This window comes from Oryzias melastigma, linkage group LG3, assembly GCF_002922805.2.
Source record: "Oryzias melastigma strain HK-1 linkage group LG3, ASM292280v2, whole genome shotgun sequence".
NCBI lineage: Eukaryota > Metazoa > Chordata > Actinopteri > Beloniformes > Adrianichthyidae > Oryzias > Oryzias melastigma.
In genome coordinates this window covers 25,299,839-25,315,834 of record NC_050514.1, presented here as the reverse complement: position 1 = coordinate 25,315,834, position 15,996 = coordinate 25,299,839, and the positions used below count along the sequence as shown (strand labels likewise).

The 15,996-nt window shown below is 37.6% G+C and overlaps 1 protein-coding gene across 1 annotated transcript; it reads left to right on the top strand.

The window, feature by feature from the left end:
* Positions 1-69: 69 nt before the first annotated feature.
* On the top strand, positions 70-13,110 carry LOC112160788 (ubiquitin-conjugating enzyme E2 Q2). Its single transcript, XM_024295591.2, has 13 exons — positions 70-776; positions 1,169-1,273; positions 2,564-2,686; positions 3,403-3,456; positions 4,275-4,415; positions 4,795-4,879; positions 5,151-5,211; positions 5,290-5,380; positions 5,460-5,518; positions 5,625-5,673; positions 5,810-5,905; positions 10,151-10,217; positions 10,419-13,110. The coding sequence occupies exons 1-13, from the start codon at positions 618-620 to the stop codon at positions 10,448-10,450; spliced, it is 1,122 nt and encodes a 373-aa protein (XP_024151359.1). The 5' UTR covers positions 70-617; the 3' UTR covers positions 10,451-13,110.
* The last annotated feature ends 2,886 nt before the right edge of the window (positions 13,111-15,996 follow it).

The window sequence follows — 15,996 nt, the reverse complement described above, 5'->3', positions numbered from 1 at the left end:
AAAAAATGGCGCAAAAGGGAAGTCACGTAATACATGTGCGCGCGTTTAGGGCGTGGTTAGGGAAAGGGGATCGGGGACTGACAGGGAGGTTGCCAAACGCCATCTTTAAACCCCACAAGAGGCCAGCTACAGTTGCACCGGGATGAAAAACACAATCCTTTTAGCGGGATATTTGGTCACATCGTGACGATTATATGTTCTTTTCCTGGTCTAGTTATTATTAAAGACTTGTCCGATGGGACAGTGAGACAACGGACACAGGGAACCACGAAAGCCTTAAAATGTTGCTTTCATAGGCAGACAACAACAAAAGACGGAAAGACAACAACAACGGCTAGCTCGCTAGCAGCCCGCTAGGCACTGCGCTGCATTCGGAAGCTAACAAGATTTTAGCTAACGTTAGCCACTTCAGTAGCACTTGCGCTTAAATTTACCACAACACGGATTGTAGAGGCTACAATATATTTTGAGCTACCTGTGTCGGGCAGTCCTTCATTTCTTGGTACTTTCAAGGCCAGCTGTATGGGAAAAACAACGTTGTTTGCTCCAACTAGCTGAGAGCTAAGTCCCGACTTTTTCCCCCTCTCCCCCGTGGCCCAGCCGGAGATGCGTGGAAGATGTCGGTGTCGGGGCTGAAGGCCGAACTGAAGTTTTTGGAGTCTATTTTTGATCCAAACCACGAACGATTCAGGATAATCGACTGGAAGCCCGACGAGTTGAGCTGTCAATTTAATGTAACCGGGGAGAAGCTGTTAATTATCCACTGTAACATAACGGTGAGTAGAGACAGGAACACAAGTGCCAAGTTAGCTTCACGCAGACATCCGTTGTTGGTTTTTCCGAAGTAAAGTTGTGATTTTTAACTTGTTAACGCGCGGTAAATGTATTCAACAACTTGACAGCTTGATACATCGTGTGACATGTTTTCTATTGCGTATGAATGAAAGATTACCACTCCTGTGGTGACATAAACTGTCAAGGCAAGTTTGGGAAGAGAAGCTAGCATTTGGCTAACGACATGTTCAGAATGCTAATTTCGTTCAAGTCCGTTTTTTTTTTTTATTATTATTATTTTGTTTTTCGCTTGGGAAATTAACATTTAGCTTGGGGATACACCCACATATGTGTCAATACTATTGATTTAACTGCATTTATGTTGTTCCTTCAGGAGTCTTATCCATCTACGCCACCAATATGGTTCGTAGACTCTGATGACCCGAGCTTGGCACAAGTTTTGGAGCGATTGGAAGATGTCAGAAAAGGCAGCACCCTGGTAAGTCAATCGTGTCTTTTTGGGGGTAAAATAATCTGTCAGATGCGTCGTTTTTGGTTAAATTGGTGTTAATCATCCCAATTGTAATCAGGGATGGGCTCCTCCGTGTGGCAGCTTTACATATGTGTGTTATGTTAAAGTGTGAGACAAAATGTTAGTAATTGTAAGGTTTTGGTGTCTTTTTTACTCTTTCAGCTGTGTGGCAGCTGATTGAAGTAAACTATTTGCATTTTAACCTCACTAATGTACTTGACTGAACATGAACTGACAAGACTGGCTCTGAGCTGGAAGATTTTCCTCATAATTAAGACATGATTGCAGTCTAAGTACAAGTCACATGAATACTTAACCATTTACATGGGTTAGTTTTCCAGGGTACTAGATTACTTTAGTTTTGAGAGATGTGACTTTTACCCTCACTTTTTCACAACTAAGTGACCCAACTAGTTTAGGTCTTAGGATAATTTGGGGCGTGTGTGAGTAATACATTCTCACCATTTCTAAGTATAGCAAACACTAAGAGGGTGACTTAATTTTGAATTTCAGCCTTGAATATCCTCTTGATTTTTGTCTAAAAAAAGGTTTTATTTTTTCAGAATTGTTTCCTATAACCGTTCTGGCATCACAGAAATTGTGCAAAGACTCATTTCTTGTCAAAAAGATAGCATCAGTCTGTTGCACAGATGTTACTCTGGTGACCTAAATTCTAACCATATTTGCAAAGGCACAGCACACAAACCGATGGCAGCTAAACCCATTTAGAGCAAATGTTGGTTAAAAAGATCTCTGAAAGTCATAAGAATGTTTAAAATTACCTTTTAAAACTGAAGCATTATACCTCTCCTGTCATCATGTGTACTTAAACAGGTTGTGTTGTAATAACAAAATTACTGACTTTTAGCTTGATGTTCATTATAAAAAAGAAATGAGGGATATTTCAAAACCTTCAATTTAGGCTCAAAGATACAGCTCAGTCTCGATCGTTTATAGGTTGTAATTGTCTCTCTGCATGTGGTTACAAGCACGATATCTATACTTTTATTGGTTTTGTTTCTGCATAACCTGAAAGTATGTTTGTAGCTACAAAATGTAGAGGTTTACTTCTACAGCTTTGGCTTAACTGTCCAGAATCACAATATTCCTTGTGTTAGATCATAAATAGCCACTATTCCTTTATGATCGTAACATAAAAATAAAAAATAATGTTTCTTGACAAAGAATATGTGCACACTATCCTCTTTGTCAATGGTGCATCAAATTGTGTATTTCTTTTCTTTTTTTCTCTTCTAGCTTTTGCAGCAGCTGAAAAAACTCATTTGCGATCTCTGTCGCCTGTATAACCTCCCACAACATCCTGATGTGGAGATGCTTGACCAGCCGCTGCCTGCAGGGCCTGTGGGACAAGACCGAAAGGCAAGTTTTTATCTACAGCTTGTAGGGGAAAGCCCCACCACAGAGTGGCATGACAACACCCTTTCTTTTTACTGGATTTCAATAACATTGTGGAGCATTTTCATTTCCTCTTAAAATGACTGTCCCTTTTTTTTTATAGCTTATTTGAAAAACCAGCAGATATAAAACTATATAGGCCGATAGTTATAGATCAATTTGTAAAATCTTACATTTTTTTTCTCTTTTATATCATCCAGAGCTAGTTTGTAACAAATCATTGTTTTCAGTTGGTTTTTTTAGTTTATTTATTACTTATCTATCATATGGAGAGTTTTTCTGTGAAAAAACAGTGACAGATGTGACGGGATTGTGTGTGACATGTCGAGTCAGTCCTTTGGCCGTTCTTTGTCTCTGCTGCACGCGCTCTCTGCTGAAAACAGCCAGCCAGAGTCGTCTCTCACCAACTGTTGAATCAGCTGAAAAAACACAAACTAGATTCAATGAGACGGTGCATTACAGACTGAAACAAAACACAAGGTAGAATCGCATCGGTGCGCATTGACTGACCTCTGCTGCACATTCAGACTTTAAATGTTGATGGTTTGCCCCCTCATCTGTCATGAACTGACCAGTGTCTATTTCATCAGTGAGAGGTAAAGATATACTGTGTTGGCCAATAAGAGTTGTTCACTGATTGTTTGAGTTTGACTCTGTCTTGTCTTTGTTTGTGTGATTAGCATGGTACTGATGAAGTCACATCTGAAGAGGAAGAGGAAGAAGATATGGGAGAGGTAAGATAGTATTGCTCTGTTTTTGTTTGTCTCTTTTATTGTAGTGATTCTTAAAGACCCACTCCAAAGGAAATTGTGTTTTTAACATGTTCTTGTAGCATTTTTCTCACGGTGAAGGACAAAATATTTTTAAGATCAAAACTGCAGTTGAGTATTTCTATTTTCAAATTGTGGTGAGTGAAAACCAGAGGTTTGAAAAAGCTCGGGTTTGTGACGCAGCAACTGCCATGGGCAGGTCAGAATCTCCCATTTCTGCTACAATTCTAACTTATCCACTTGCAGACAAATAGATCCATTAACGTCTTCATTTTGCTCCTTTGAGGTCAAATCTATACAGTTGGATGGCTGAGATTTTTTTTCTATGCTAATGTTAACTTGGGGTCAAGAGGAGCTATAAACTAATGGGGAGAGTGTAAACAAAGGGATGCTGGGATATCTACGAAGGGTTACTTCCGTGCCAACGTGAACTCCTGCTGCTTTGCGGACAATATGTCTGAAAACATGATGCAGGCTTTTTGATTTTAGCTAAAACTGCATCATCATAATTTAAAGACCACTGGGAACAATTTCACAATAGAAAAAAAATATACATTTGGAGTTACTTTTAGTGGATTTTTTTTCTAATTTTTAGTTACAGCAGCTTTTCAATATTTAGGCATATATGTTTTGTTATTCTGTCGCAAAAATTAATTTTAGCCAAAAACAAGACAGAATTTTGATTGCCGTCTTTGTTGTCCTTCTTTTAGAACAATATGTCGTTTTGACTGATATTTTTGCAGTAAGGGTTTCATTTTTCTATTTTCCTGCTGAATCAACAGGACATTGAGGACTTGGACCACTATGAAATGAAAGAGGAGGAGCCCGTGGATGGCAAGAAGTCTGAGGATGATGGCATTGAGAAGGAAAACTTGGCCATTCTGGAAAAGATCCGAAAGAACCAAAGACAAGACCACCTGAATGTAAGATCTATTTTGGTTAATACATCCTTGGATCTAGCATCCAAGTATTTATGGTGTGCAGTATGATCAGCATTCATGTTGCAATCGTCTGTTATTTTCCTCTTCCCAAGGCTACAAAAAAAACATGTTCTTCTATTGGAAAGGGATATGAATTTTTATTTAATCCTGTTAAGAAACTCAGCCACGCTCCTGACTCAATATCTGGAATATGTCACTTCTATTTTGAGTCCCAAGGAATGTGTCTTGGATAAATACTTGCATCCCAAAATAAAACTAACTTTGACACTATTCTTAGTACGAGCTACAGCTTTACTGTAGCATTCGTTTTTTAAAAGATTGTTTGGATTTATGTGTTTTCTTAAACGTTGCTTTTTTGCAGGGTGCAGTTTCTGGTTCAGTTCAAGCCTCCGACCGCCTTATGAAGGAGCTCCGAGAGATTTATAGGTCTCAAAGTTACAAGTCAGGTATGCACCTGGGTTTATCTTTGTGAAATGAACATTTTATTAAATTTAGTGGGACATAATGCATTTCCACAGCGGGCTCTGATATTTGTACAGGATGAGTTGAAGAGTTGTCATACACTTAGCATGTCCCGTCTGGATTTCGTAGCATTAATTTAAGCTGACTGGACTTTTTATGCTCTTTGCTGAATTAGTTGTGGGATTTCAGAGTTTGTTAAATACGAAAAAAAATTATAATCTACTTTCTGGCTGACTGATCTCATATTTCTTACAGGCATCTATTCAGTGGAACTTGTAAATGACAGTCTGTATGAGTGGCACGTCAAGCTGAGGACGTAAGTGTCGTGGGTGATGTGTTTATTCTCTTTTCTCAGCTCAGTTGTGGTCTGACTGTATCATTTCATGACCAACAGGGTGGATCCAGATAGCCCTTTACACAGCGATTTACAAGTCTTAAAAGAAAAGGAAGGAATGGATTATATTTTACTAAATTTCTCATATAAAGTGAGTAAAACTTCTTGGAAGCAAAATCAGTTTTTTTTATTTTTGTGTTTGTTAATGGGGTTTTCTTCTGGATAAACAGGATAATTTCCCCTTTGACCCACCATTTGTCCGGGTTGTATCGCCTGTGCTTTCTGGAGGGTGAGATCATCTACTTTTAAATTCTAAGTTCCTTGCATTACCTTATTGGGAAAGAATTTTATTAGGAATTTAAAAATGTCTAATTATTTACGCTGTCTGGGTTTAGTTACGTTCTTGGAGGAGGCGCCCTGTGCATGGAACTTCTCACCAAACAGGTATGTTGTGTTTCTGTGTAAACACTCAAACAAAATCTCTGTTCCATTAATCTAAATTATAAAACTTTTTATTTGTTTATTATTATTATTCCTGTTTCAAATCGTTCCTAATGGTCTTTGGATTTGGTGGTTGCAGGGTTGGAGCAGTGCCTATTCCATTGAGTCTGTCATCATGCAGATTAATGCCACTTTAGTCAAGGGAAAAGCCAGAGTACAGTTTGGAGCCAATAAGGTAAGCAAGGACGTTTCAGTTTTAAGTTTGTGATCATTCGCTATGTTGGCAGAATCACATTTTACACAAACATGTAGTTCACTGATCTATATTGGTGGTTTTGCTGCGCCGTTTGTGCCGCCTTTTTTTCTTTGTTTCCACCCTTTATACGTTTTATAGTACCAGAAATGACTTTATTCTGAAAATTGTTCTCTGATGTTCAAGTGGTTGCAGAGTCTATAGTAAATAATATCTTTATAGATTTGTGTTCACTGTTGAAATGGCACATAAGTAGTGCTCAGGCTTCATGGAGGCTTGAAGTGTCGAGCACTTTTATAGCAATTTGTAGGATCCCGCTTATATACAGAATATTTACACATGTGTGAAATGCTGAATCAGCCCTTGATAGTTAATAGAAACTATTATGTTGAGTGTTTTTTATTTGTTTCTAACTCTTCAAGTCAAGTCTTTTTATTCTCTCGTTACATCTGTTGCTGAACCAAGCCAACGCAATCACTGTCTATATTTAAAAACACCAATAGTTTGGTTCTTATGGGCAGTGTTTTTCAATTTTTCTTTTAGCTAAGGTACACTTTTTCCTTCACAAAAATCACAAGTCACACTAGTAACCAAAAATTGTAAAAAAGAGAAACCCTTGTTTGTATTGCTGTTGTACAGTTCCTCCACAATCTCGTGTGTATTTTTCGTAATAATTTGGGCACAGAAAATTTTCCTAAAATTTGCAATAGTTTTCAACAACTAAATTACAGGTAGTTAAAAAATTGCCCAGGTGCTTGTTTTTCCCTCCAGTTTATTACATTTGCTGTAACCTCGCAAAAATCAAATAAAATGACATTCTTTCTAAATGGTAATTTTGTTTTTGAAATATTTTTTATGTTTGTACAAGAGTAACTGTAAGTTTTAACCCTTCCGCTCTCTTTGGGATGCAGATGACTCTAACCACATATTGATATGTGTTTCCTTCCATGACAAATGTGGACAAAGATGGGCAGGATTTTATGTTTGCCATGGACATTGGTGAAACTCAAAAATTAATGATGATAAAAAAAGTTCAGCGCACTGTCTTGTGGGGTTCAGATGACCCTACTTATAATGTAAATAAGCTAAGGAGAGCGGAAGGGTTAAACAAATATACAATATACCATTCTTGATCAGTTTTAGACTAAAAAACTCTTACATTATAGTCAAGTCTAATTGTAAACTAGACCATGAACACACTGACGTTTTAGTTTAGTTTTTTTTTTTTTTTGATCAAAAATGTAACAAAAATGTTTTATTTTTGTTTGATTAAATTGTTTCAGTTTAATTTAAATGTGCCTGTTGGCCACTTCACCTTAATGCTGTTTTTGTTATTTTGTTATTACTTTAATTTAATCTTAACTTCAAGTTATTCAAAAGTGACTAAAGTCTGATATTGAATTTGTCGTTCATTTTTAGAAAGCAGCTTTTTCTTTTCTAAAGATTAATTGGAGCAAACACTGGAATCTCTGACAGTAATTCCTTTGTTCCCCAGCACAAACCCTTGAAGAACTCAACTGTTAACTCTGATTCATCAAGAAGCTTAGCATTTGTTGTGCTTCATGACAGTCAACAGCAGTGCATTAAGAGACGCCATCACATTAAACCAATGCATCATGGGAGATGTAGTGAAAGCTGTGGTGCTGGTTCCTTTTGTCTAAATAGTTTCTTTACTTTTTGCATGGTGTGACATGGAAGCTACTAGGGGTGCCAGAGCTCCTGTTCTGCACAGTGTTCTGTGGATTGCCCCGCCTCTTTCATTCTCTTTCCTCCCTCCGCACACATTTTTATCCATTAACATTGAACGCGGTTCTCACATCAAATTCGTGTCCTCCGCCTTTGTTTTTACACTTGTCAGAGTCACTGCTCCACACTTGTAATGAAGTGTGTTTAGAATCCGCATGTGGGAGGAGCTACCGTCAAGTTTTTTTTTTTAGCCCATCTTACATAGAAGCTGTCGAGAAATCCAGTGCATTTAATTTGAAGAGTTCTATAAAGGCAAACTACTCGGTGTGAAACCTGGGCCTTTTTTATGAACACAAAGCTGATATCCTGGTTATGGTGGATGTTTTTAGACCACACATCTGACCATCTCTCATGGCACACTGGTTGAAAAACACTGCTTTAGGGACATGGGTAACCTTTGTGCTATCCTAGGCATGTTTACATGTACAGGTGCATGTGAGCAAGGCTTAAAATAAGCTCCATCTTCTTGTAGCTTTGGGCTTTAAAGTTTAGGATGCAAAAGTATTGCAACCTCGTGCTATGGAGGCAGGTTTAATTTATCAGAACTACTAGATATTTGTTTTTTGCTTGTGAAGATAACTCTTGGTGGAAGATGTTGTTCTAGAGGCTCTAACCACATCAACATAACCACATTTGTTGAGTCCAGCAGAGTCTGCTCTGGTGCAAAAAGTTTCTTTCTGGTGACTCTGCAGGTTTGTTTGGGTTTGGGGATTACATACAGATAAGGAGAGAGCTGCTACTATTCTCTCGCTTGGATTTGTCATATGACAGACTTGCAGGAGAACTTGGATACATTTTACGAGTATTATAAAGACACTGGTTATATTTCCATACAACTTGCATCAATAAACTGTCCTGTTGGGATATGAGAAGCACATGCTCAGTCAGGTTCCATCTGATGTTAATGGAACTGAGGAAAACAGCACAAAGAAACCTGGTTTTGCAACAGCCCACAAATCCACTGTAATTAGTGTAGTCAGGTTAATTTACTCTGAGATTATGGTTTGTCTAACTTCCTTTGCATCCTTGGTCTGTCTCCTTGACCGTCCTGGGATCAGGTAGCAGCTGTTAGTGACCTCATGAGCAGTTCAAGAGCTGCTTTTAATCAGCTTTGTTTCTGTTTGTGGAATCTGTTTGAAACATCTCTGGACACAGCTTGTTGTTGAACAATGAGTTTAAAATGCAAACTTTCTTTGAGGAAAATATTTAAAAGAAAAAAAAATCTATTGAAGCATATATGAATAAAAAGGCCACTTTGTTTTATCTGCATTGGTGCTGATGATGACTTCTAAAAAGATGTGTCTTTGATTTTGCTGTTATTGCTCTGCTTCATCTGCCAGTGAGTGTCCGTGGGAGGATAAATCCTGTAGGATGTTTATTTCTTTTTAGAAGCAGCTGGAGCCGTATAGTTCTTCCAAGGATGGGAAGAGGGTTTGGGTGATATTCTGTAACGTTGACCTCTTGGAGCTCTGTTTTGTCTGTAGCTGTGCAGCTGGACAACCAGGCACAGACACGCTGTCAAAATACTCTTAATGCTAAGTTCACATCAGCCTTAGAAATACACATTGAAGCGACCACTTTCAATGAAAAGTCTGTGTATATGCACATATTGGACTTCCATTTTCAAAACTTTCACGTGTCGCTACGCAAGTTTTTAAAGCCTAACCAAACCCTAAATCAACTGTTGAACTTGAACAATCAGGGACTTGGACTGACGTATAGATAGCATCTTTTTAATTCACTGAAGTGCCAACTGTTGGAAAAATTGACCACGAAGGAGAAATTAATAAGTGCAGTTTTTGCCTGACTGGAGTTGTATAACACCAAGTCTTTCATATATCACAATAAAGCTGTGAAAACAGAAAAAACTGGCACAAGATTCAAGAGATTTTCACCACTCTTACATGCGCTAGTATCAGGTAGCAACTGTCCAGAGTGAAAACTATACGCTAAACACATGTTCAAGAACTGGCGTTTAGCGCTTTTTTGAACACACACCCTGTTTGAATTTGATTTGAGCACTGATTGAAGTACATCAGCAGTTTTTTGTTTGTTTGTTTTTTTTGAGAAGTTGGATTCTGTGTTTGGCCTTGTTCTCTTGATGGTAACGCCCAGAAACTTGAAGGTGGCCACCTTGTCCACACTGCTCTAACCAAAATAGAGGACTGAACGTCCATCCAGTTCCTCCTGTTGTTCTCCACCAGTTCTTTGGTCATTGCAGTGTAGAGGAGCAGAGTCCTCCTCTTTGATGATGACTCCCACCACTGTGGTGTCATGGACTTAAACATATTATTTCATGGTTACCCATTGCAGAATTTTGCTGGTCAGTAGCTGTGATTAGAACCAATTCTCAATGTATTTAAATGCTTCATCAAAGAAGGAATATTTGATTGTTTTCACATAAACATTTCTTCCTTATATTTGCAATCATGGACATGTCATTTTGTACACACTAATGTGGGTTTTTGTGTTTTAACACAGAACCAGTATAATCTTGCCAGAGCACAGCAGTCCTACAAATCCCTGGTTCAAATTCATGAAAAGAACGGTAAGTATCCGCCTCCAGTTTCACTTCTAACTTTGTTTACTGAAACCAAAGCGGAGGATACTGATGCTTGAAGTATTTGTATTCCAAAAATAGAAAACATGTATGTGCTTATAGGCCAATTCAGATGTTTTCTGATGGATCTTTATGAAATAAATAGTCAAATCTGTTAATGTCACTATTGTGTTTCCCTTTTTTGTATAGGCTGGTACACACCCCCTAAAGAGGATGGCTAAAAGAGACTATAGCCTTTTCTGCACTGGGACCATGCATTACTAGATTCTGTTTTTCTTGCGACCAATTCTGTTTTGATCCGGCAAGTGGTTTTGTTCTCTGCGAGACAGTTTGAACTCCAAACCAAAATTCCTCACCCAGAAACTAGCACACACATATATAAATATAAATATATATATATACTTGCTACTGTAACGGGTGCCCTCCCCTCAGATGCTCATTTTTTTTTCTCCACATCTGTTGTATGATGCAATCAAACTTTTTTTTTTTTTTTTTAATGTTGATTCTTTAACCGAGGACATAGGGAGTAAAACATCATGCAAACTTGCCTTTTGTTTTGGGCATTGAGCATGTCAGAGTTCTTTGCAGGTTTTGAGTTGCGCAGCATGGCTTCATCCTCCAGTTCCCAGACTCTGCTGCTGCGGCCGCAGACCTGATCAGATGTGACATTTCCTGACACGATCGGCTGGGAAAGACCATATGAAAAGCTGCATTCTCTTTATGGACCATCTCCAATATTGTGCTATTCTTTTTAATGCTTTGAAAGAAAAAGGGTCCAACCTTTCTGAGGCTAGTTTGCAGTTACACCCAATATCTTAAAACTCCCCACAAACAAGACGGGAACAAGATGAAGAAATTTTTTTTTTTTTGGATGGGTGTGAGAGCCCATCTGTGGCGACCAGCATGCTGCTGACTTTCAAACTTGGAGACCACCGTCATCCCAACACTCGGCTGGAAACCTGCAGGGTTTGATGCAGCAGAACACGATCGGGCAGTGCAGAGGCGTGTTTGGAAATGTAGTTGATTTTAACTCCACTGTATAACTGTAAATTTGTATTTCTGCAAAAAAAAGAAGAAAAAAAAGATTTAACTGTTTATATTGTAACATTGTCTAGGTCTTTGGCTGGGCAGAGACTGTATTGCTATATACACTTCTCTTTTTAGGGCACTGCAGCTTTTCAATGCCCGTTTAAAATTCAAGGAAAGAACGTTGCCTCGTGAATACTCCTTAAATATCTAAATGAAACTAAACATTTTTATATTTAAGTCTAATGACTACTGCAGTTTTGTTCTTTTTTTCCCCCCTTATTTTTCCAAATGTGACAGTACCACCTCCTGGTTTGATGCGACTGAACGATAATGAGACGTAGAAAAACTTTACATGTCGAGTCTCAGTCAGTATCGTGGACTCCTGTTGAACTGATGTTTCAAATCCCCTGGTTTAGTTCTCTGATCTGGTCGTTCATCCTAACCACTTTGCCGGTTGGCTGTCCGGGACTCAAGTGTCCTTTTGACTCACCCTCCACCTCATGGCTGCTTTCAAAAAAGCCGCCAAAGTCTTAGAAGATCAGCAATATCCTCCCATCTTTTGACCTTTCTCCTGTCCAGAAGAGCCAGGCTTTCTTTGGATGTTGAAATATTGGTTCAGACTTGCCACAGGACAGACTTGGCTCTTCCCGTCACCACCTGCCTGGTTGCTATTCATGACGACTCTCAGCGCCGCCGTACTCCTCAGGGCGCTGCGGCTTTGATGTAATGTGAAAAATATGCAGAAAAGCGTGTGAAGCATTCCAATTAATGCAGTTCCATGTTTGTTGTGGTTGTTCCGTTTGGTTACTTGCATTGTTTTGGGTATATTGTCCCGATAACCAACATGTAATTGTACTATTTTATACAGACAGCCCTCATTTGAATTGTGTTGCATCAGATGAGTGTCATTTTTTTCTCCCTGTTTTCTGTTTAGATTTGATCGATTCTCCCTCTTTGTTCTCCTTCAGCAAACCACAGATCATTGGTATGGGCTGTTCTGACCCGTGTAGAAAACGACCCATCTCCTTGTTTTGTTACATTAAGCCCACTCCTGCATTATCGGTAAAAAAGTATCAAACTCAGGAATACAAACTGCACACTTTGCAAGAGACTGGTTCAGAATATTAACAAAAATAGCAAGATTGAATGTGTTCTGGTTTTTTCCCCGTTCTCCATTGTGAAAATCTACCTTTTATTTTTTCTTTTTACCTGTGGCATTCTGCTGGTGCATTCCACACATTTTTGATGAAACACATCAAGAGTTTGATTGCTGAGAGATGTGCAGTGCAGATTACGCCCTCAGATTGCCCTGAGCTTTGATGATGGGATCCGATCACGTCGACCTCCTTCTCTTTGATATTGCTGTAACGCGCATGACCGAATAACATGGAGCGGTTCCGCTGGGTGACTTGAAAGACTTAAAAAAAAAACGTCCATCTTTTCATGTCACTGTTTTGTCTCCCACTGCATCAGCGCACAAGTTTCAAGCTCTGGTTGTTATTCTCTTGGATTAAATGTACAAATAACTTAAGGCAGTCTGTTGCAGCACAAACGCTGCTTTAAGATGCTCAATTTAGGAAATCTGGAGTATATATACTGCATAACAGTTTGTCCATACATGTTTGACTAACACAGTCGTCTCTGTCTAAAGCGGCCCTGGTCTAAGAACTGAACCAGCCTGATTCTGGTCCTCTACCTTGCTTCCTTAACAATGGTGGCCGGGTTATAAAGTTATGCACTGAAAGCATGCTTTGGTTTGGTTTCCTTTTCTCATTGCAAGGGTGATTTTGACAATGTAAAGTAATTTGTAAACTTGCATCAAGTTTATGAATAAAGACTTTTATGAAACAAATAGTGATCCTGTGCTCTGTATTACAATCCATGAAACTGATTAACTTTGGAGTCAAACTAATGAGTATATTAACTATAATACAAGGCTTTAATTTTAGTTTTTTATGCACACATTGATCAAAGCATCTATGAAGGGAAAATTTTATTCTCTTAATGTTTGGCTCTATAAAAGTCAATTGTTTCCACCAGGTGGCGCTGTTTACTAAAAGGTCAGTAAATGGTTCTTGCTGGTTTGAAACAATCTTTCCTATGTAGGTTTAAAAAAAATTTTTTGTGCTAATATTTTAGCCATCTTTATTTTAGCCGTCTTTAAGGATTATAAAAAAGATCTAGATTATAATCTACAAATGATGGTTTGCTTGTTACATTTGTTTGTTTAAAAAAGAAAAGGAAATCACTGAACTTTTCTTGAACCAAATATTTATAATGATGTAAAGCTAGTATGATCAGATGGAAGGATCCAGAACTTATCATGTTTGACATATGAGGCCAAAAACTCCATCTAGTCACATAATGAGCTGAAGAAATAATTCCAGCACTTTAATTTAGTAGCTTGTTCTGTTAAAATTACATTTTTGTCTTAAAAATATATTCATACCTTCAATTATTAAAACCAATCAAAACTTAAAAGTAACTTGTCTCTTAAAAAAGCCACCATTTGTGCAAGTTCTCCCACCTAAAAAGATAAGATGTGTGATATTTATCTTGATTATGAGATCCATCCATCCATCCAGTTACATTACAAAAGAAGTTAAAGATCTGTGAGAGACAGAAAGCTTGACCAAATACGTATTCTCCACCATAATTTACAAATAAATTCTTTGAAAATCAGACAGCGTAATTTTTCTAGATTATTTTGATTTCTTATTTTGTCTTTCATAGTTGAGTTATACCTATAATGAACATTACAGGCCTCTTATCTTTTTAAAGTGGGAGAACTTGCACTATTGGTGGCTGACTAAATACTTTTTTGGTCCCACATTGTTTAGATGCTAAAAAAAAGTCTAATCTTTGAAACATCTTCCTAGAAGTGTATGATGAAAATATGTATGATGTATTGATCAGTTTGGACAGTTCAGAAACTGAACCGAGGGGGTGTCGGATGCCAGGGGCTTTTGGATTAATATCTTTCCTGTCAAAAACACAGAGAGGAAGGAAAACAATGAATATTTTCTGAACAGAAATGGGGAAAAATACGAAATAGCTTTAAGGTCTAACCTTTAGGGAAAGTTACATGTTTTTTCGCCCACACAAAAAAATGGTCTAAGCTGGCTCTATAGTAATTCACCTGTGATGACCTGAAGTCATTAAATTAGGACCATAAAACAATATAATTTATATAGAAACAAAGCAGCAGATTATTTGGGCTTCATCACTAGAAAAAAAAAAAAACTCTTAAGGTATATAATCTGTGTCCTTTCATTGTAGGGTCACACAAAAATAGACAACACATAAAGGAACAAAAACTGTACTAATTGATTTTTTAAAATTATTTATTTATAATATTTTTGTATTGCAAAGACAACATTTTCCCCAGAGCTACTGATTTAATCTTAAATTGATTTTGTTTATGTTTGATTCACAAAATCGTAGTTTTTTTGGTTGATTTACAGACCTTTTGTTTAAACCAACAGCAACATCTTAAAACACCCTTTAGAACCACCACATCAATCACCAACTTAGTGTCTCATTACAGCAATGATCTCTGCTCTTACCTGCTTTGTTACTCTTTTCCCTTCAAGGTTGAATGGATGAATAATGAGGTCATTTCTCTGAGTGAGAGCTGGAAACTTCTAATGATGTAATACAGTCTTTTGAGGAGCTCATGATGATTCTGCGTTCGCTCATCTCATCTATGTCAACATTTAGATAAATGACTTGTCTCTCTTCTTGAAAGTGAGAGTAGAAGCTGATCAGAACGTGACCGATTGAGGATCTGGCTAATAAAAAATAATAATAGGTAATTGATGCAATAATTAAGAATCTGAACTTAAGACAATTCTTCAAATAATTATAAATGATTCAAACCCCATCATACTTCCAACTTAACATTTCTGGTGCAACAAAAATTTGGTAGCTATCCAGATGTACAGTTTTGAGCCAAATGCCAGCTTGAACAAGGAAAATGAAGACATATGGATCTAGTCGTCTACAAGTGGATGCATCCAAATGGAACGGAGCAGGAAGCTTGAGGCCTGCCGAGTGTATTTTCTACGTCACAACAATTTTTTAAAACTGCATTTTTGCGTCTGCTCCAAATTCAACAATTTTAATGAAAAAAAATTGAAATGCAATTTTTAGCTTAATACATGTCATTAATAATTACAAAAAATATGCAAGAATATGCTAAAAGCACAATTTGTATCACAGTGGGTCTTTAAGTAGCATTCGAGCACAGATTCAGATTCTTTTTTGACAAAGTTTACACATAAAGATGTCATAGTTTGTTTTACACATCAAAATTTTCAGGACAATTTTAAAATAATCATTGAAACATAAGAGTGAGGGATCCTCACAGCATAAACAACACAATATTGGTTGAAAATCACTGCTGTGCATCATAATGAACATTATTCAATGTTTATGTAATATTGTTGTACTGTACTTGTACTGTTACAATGACATTAAATGCTTCTGATTCTGATCTTCAGTCTCAGAAACCTTTGATTAACATTCTATGCTTTTAACTACTGTCTCAAAACAGATTGTTATCCCTTAAAATCTCATCAACGTCCCAAGAAACTGTTCAAGTGTGCTGCAGAAGAAGCAGATTCTCAGCAGCTGCAGACAAAGATTACTGTTATGATGCTGTCTGTCTTTCCTATTAAAGTGAAGTGAGAACACGGGTATGAGGCTGCACAAATGACATCTGTCTGCAGTAGAAGTG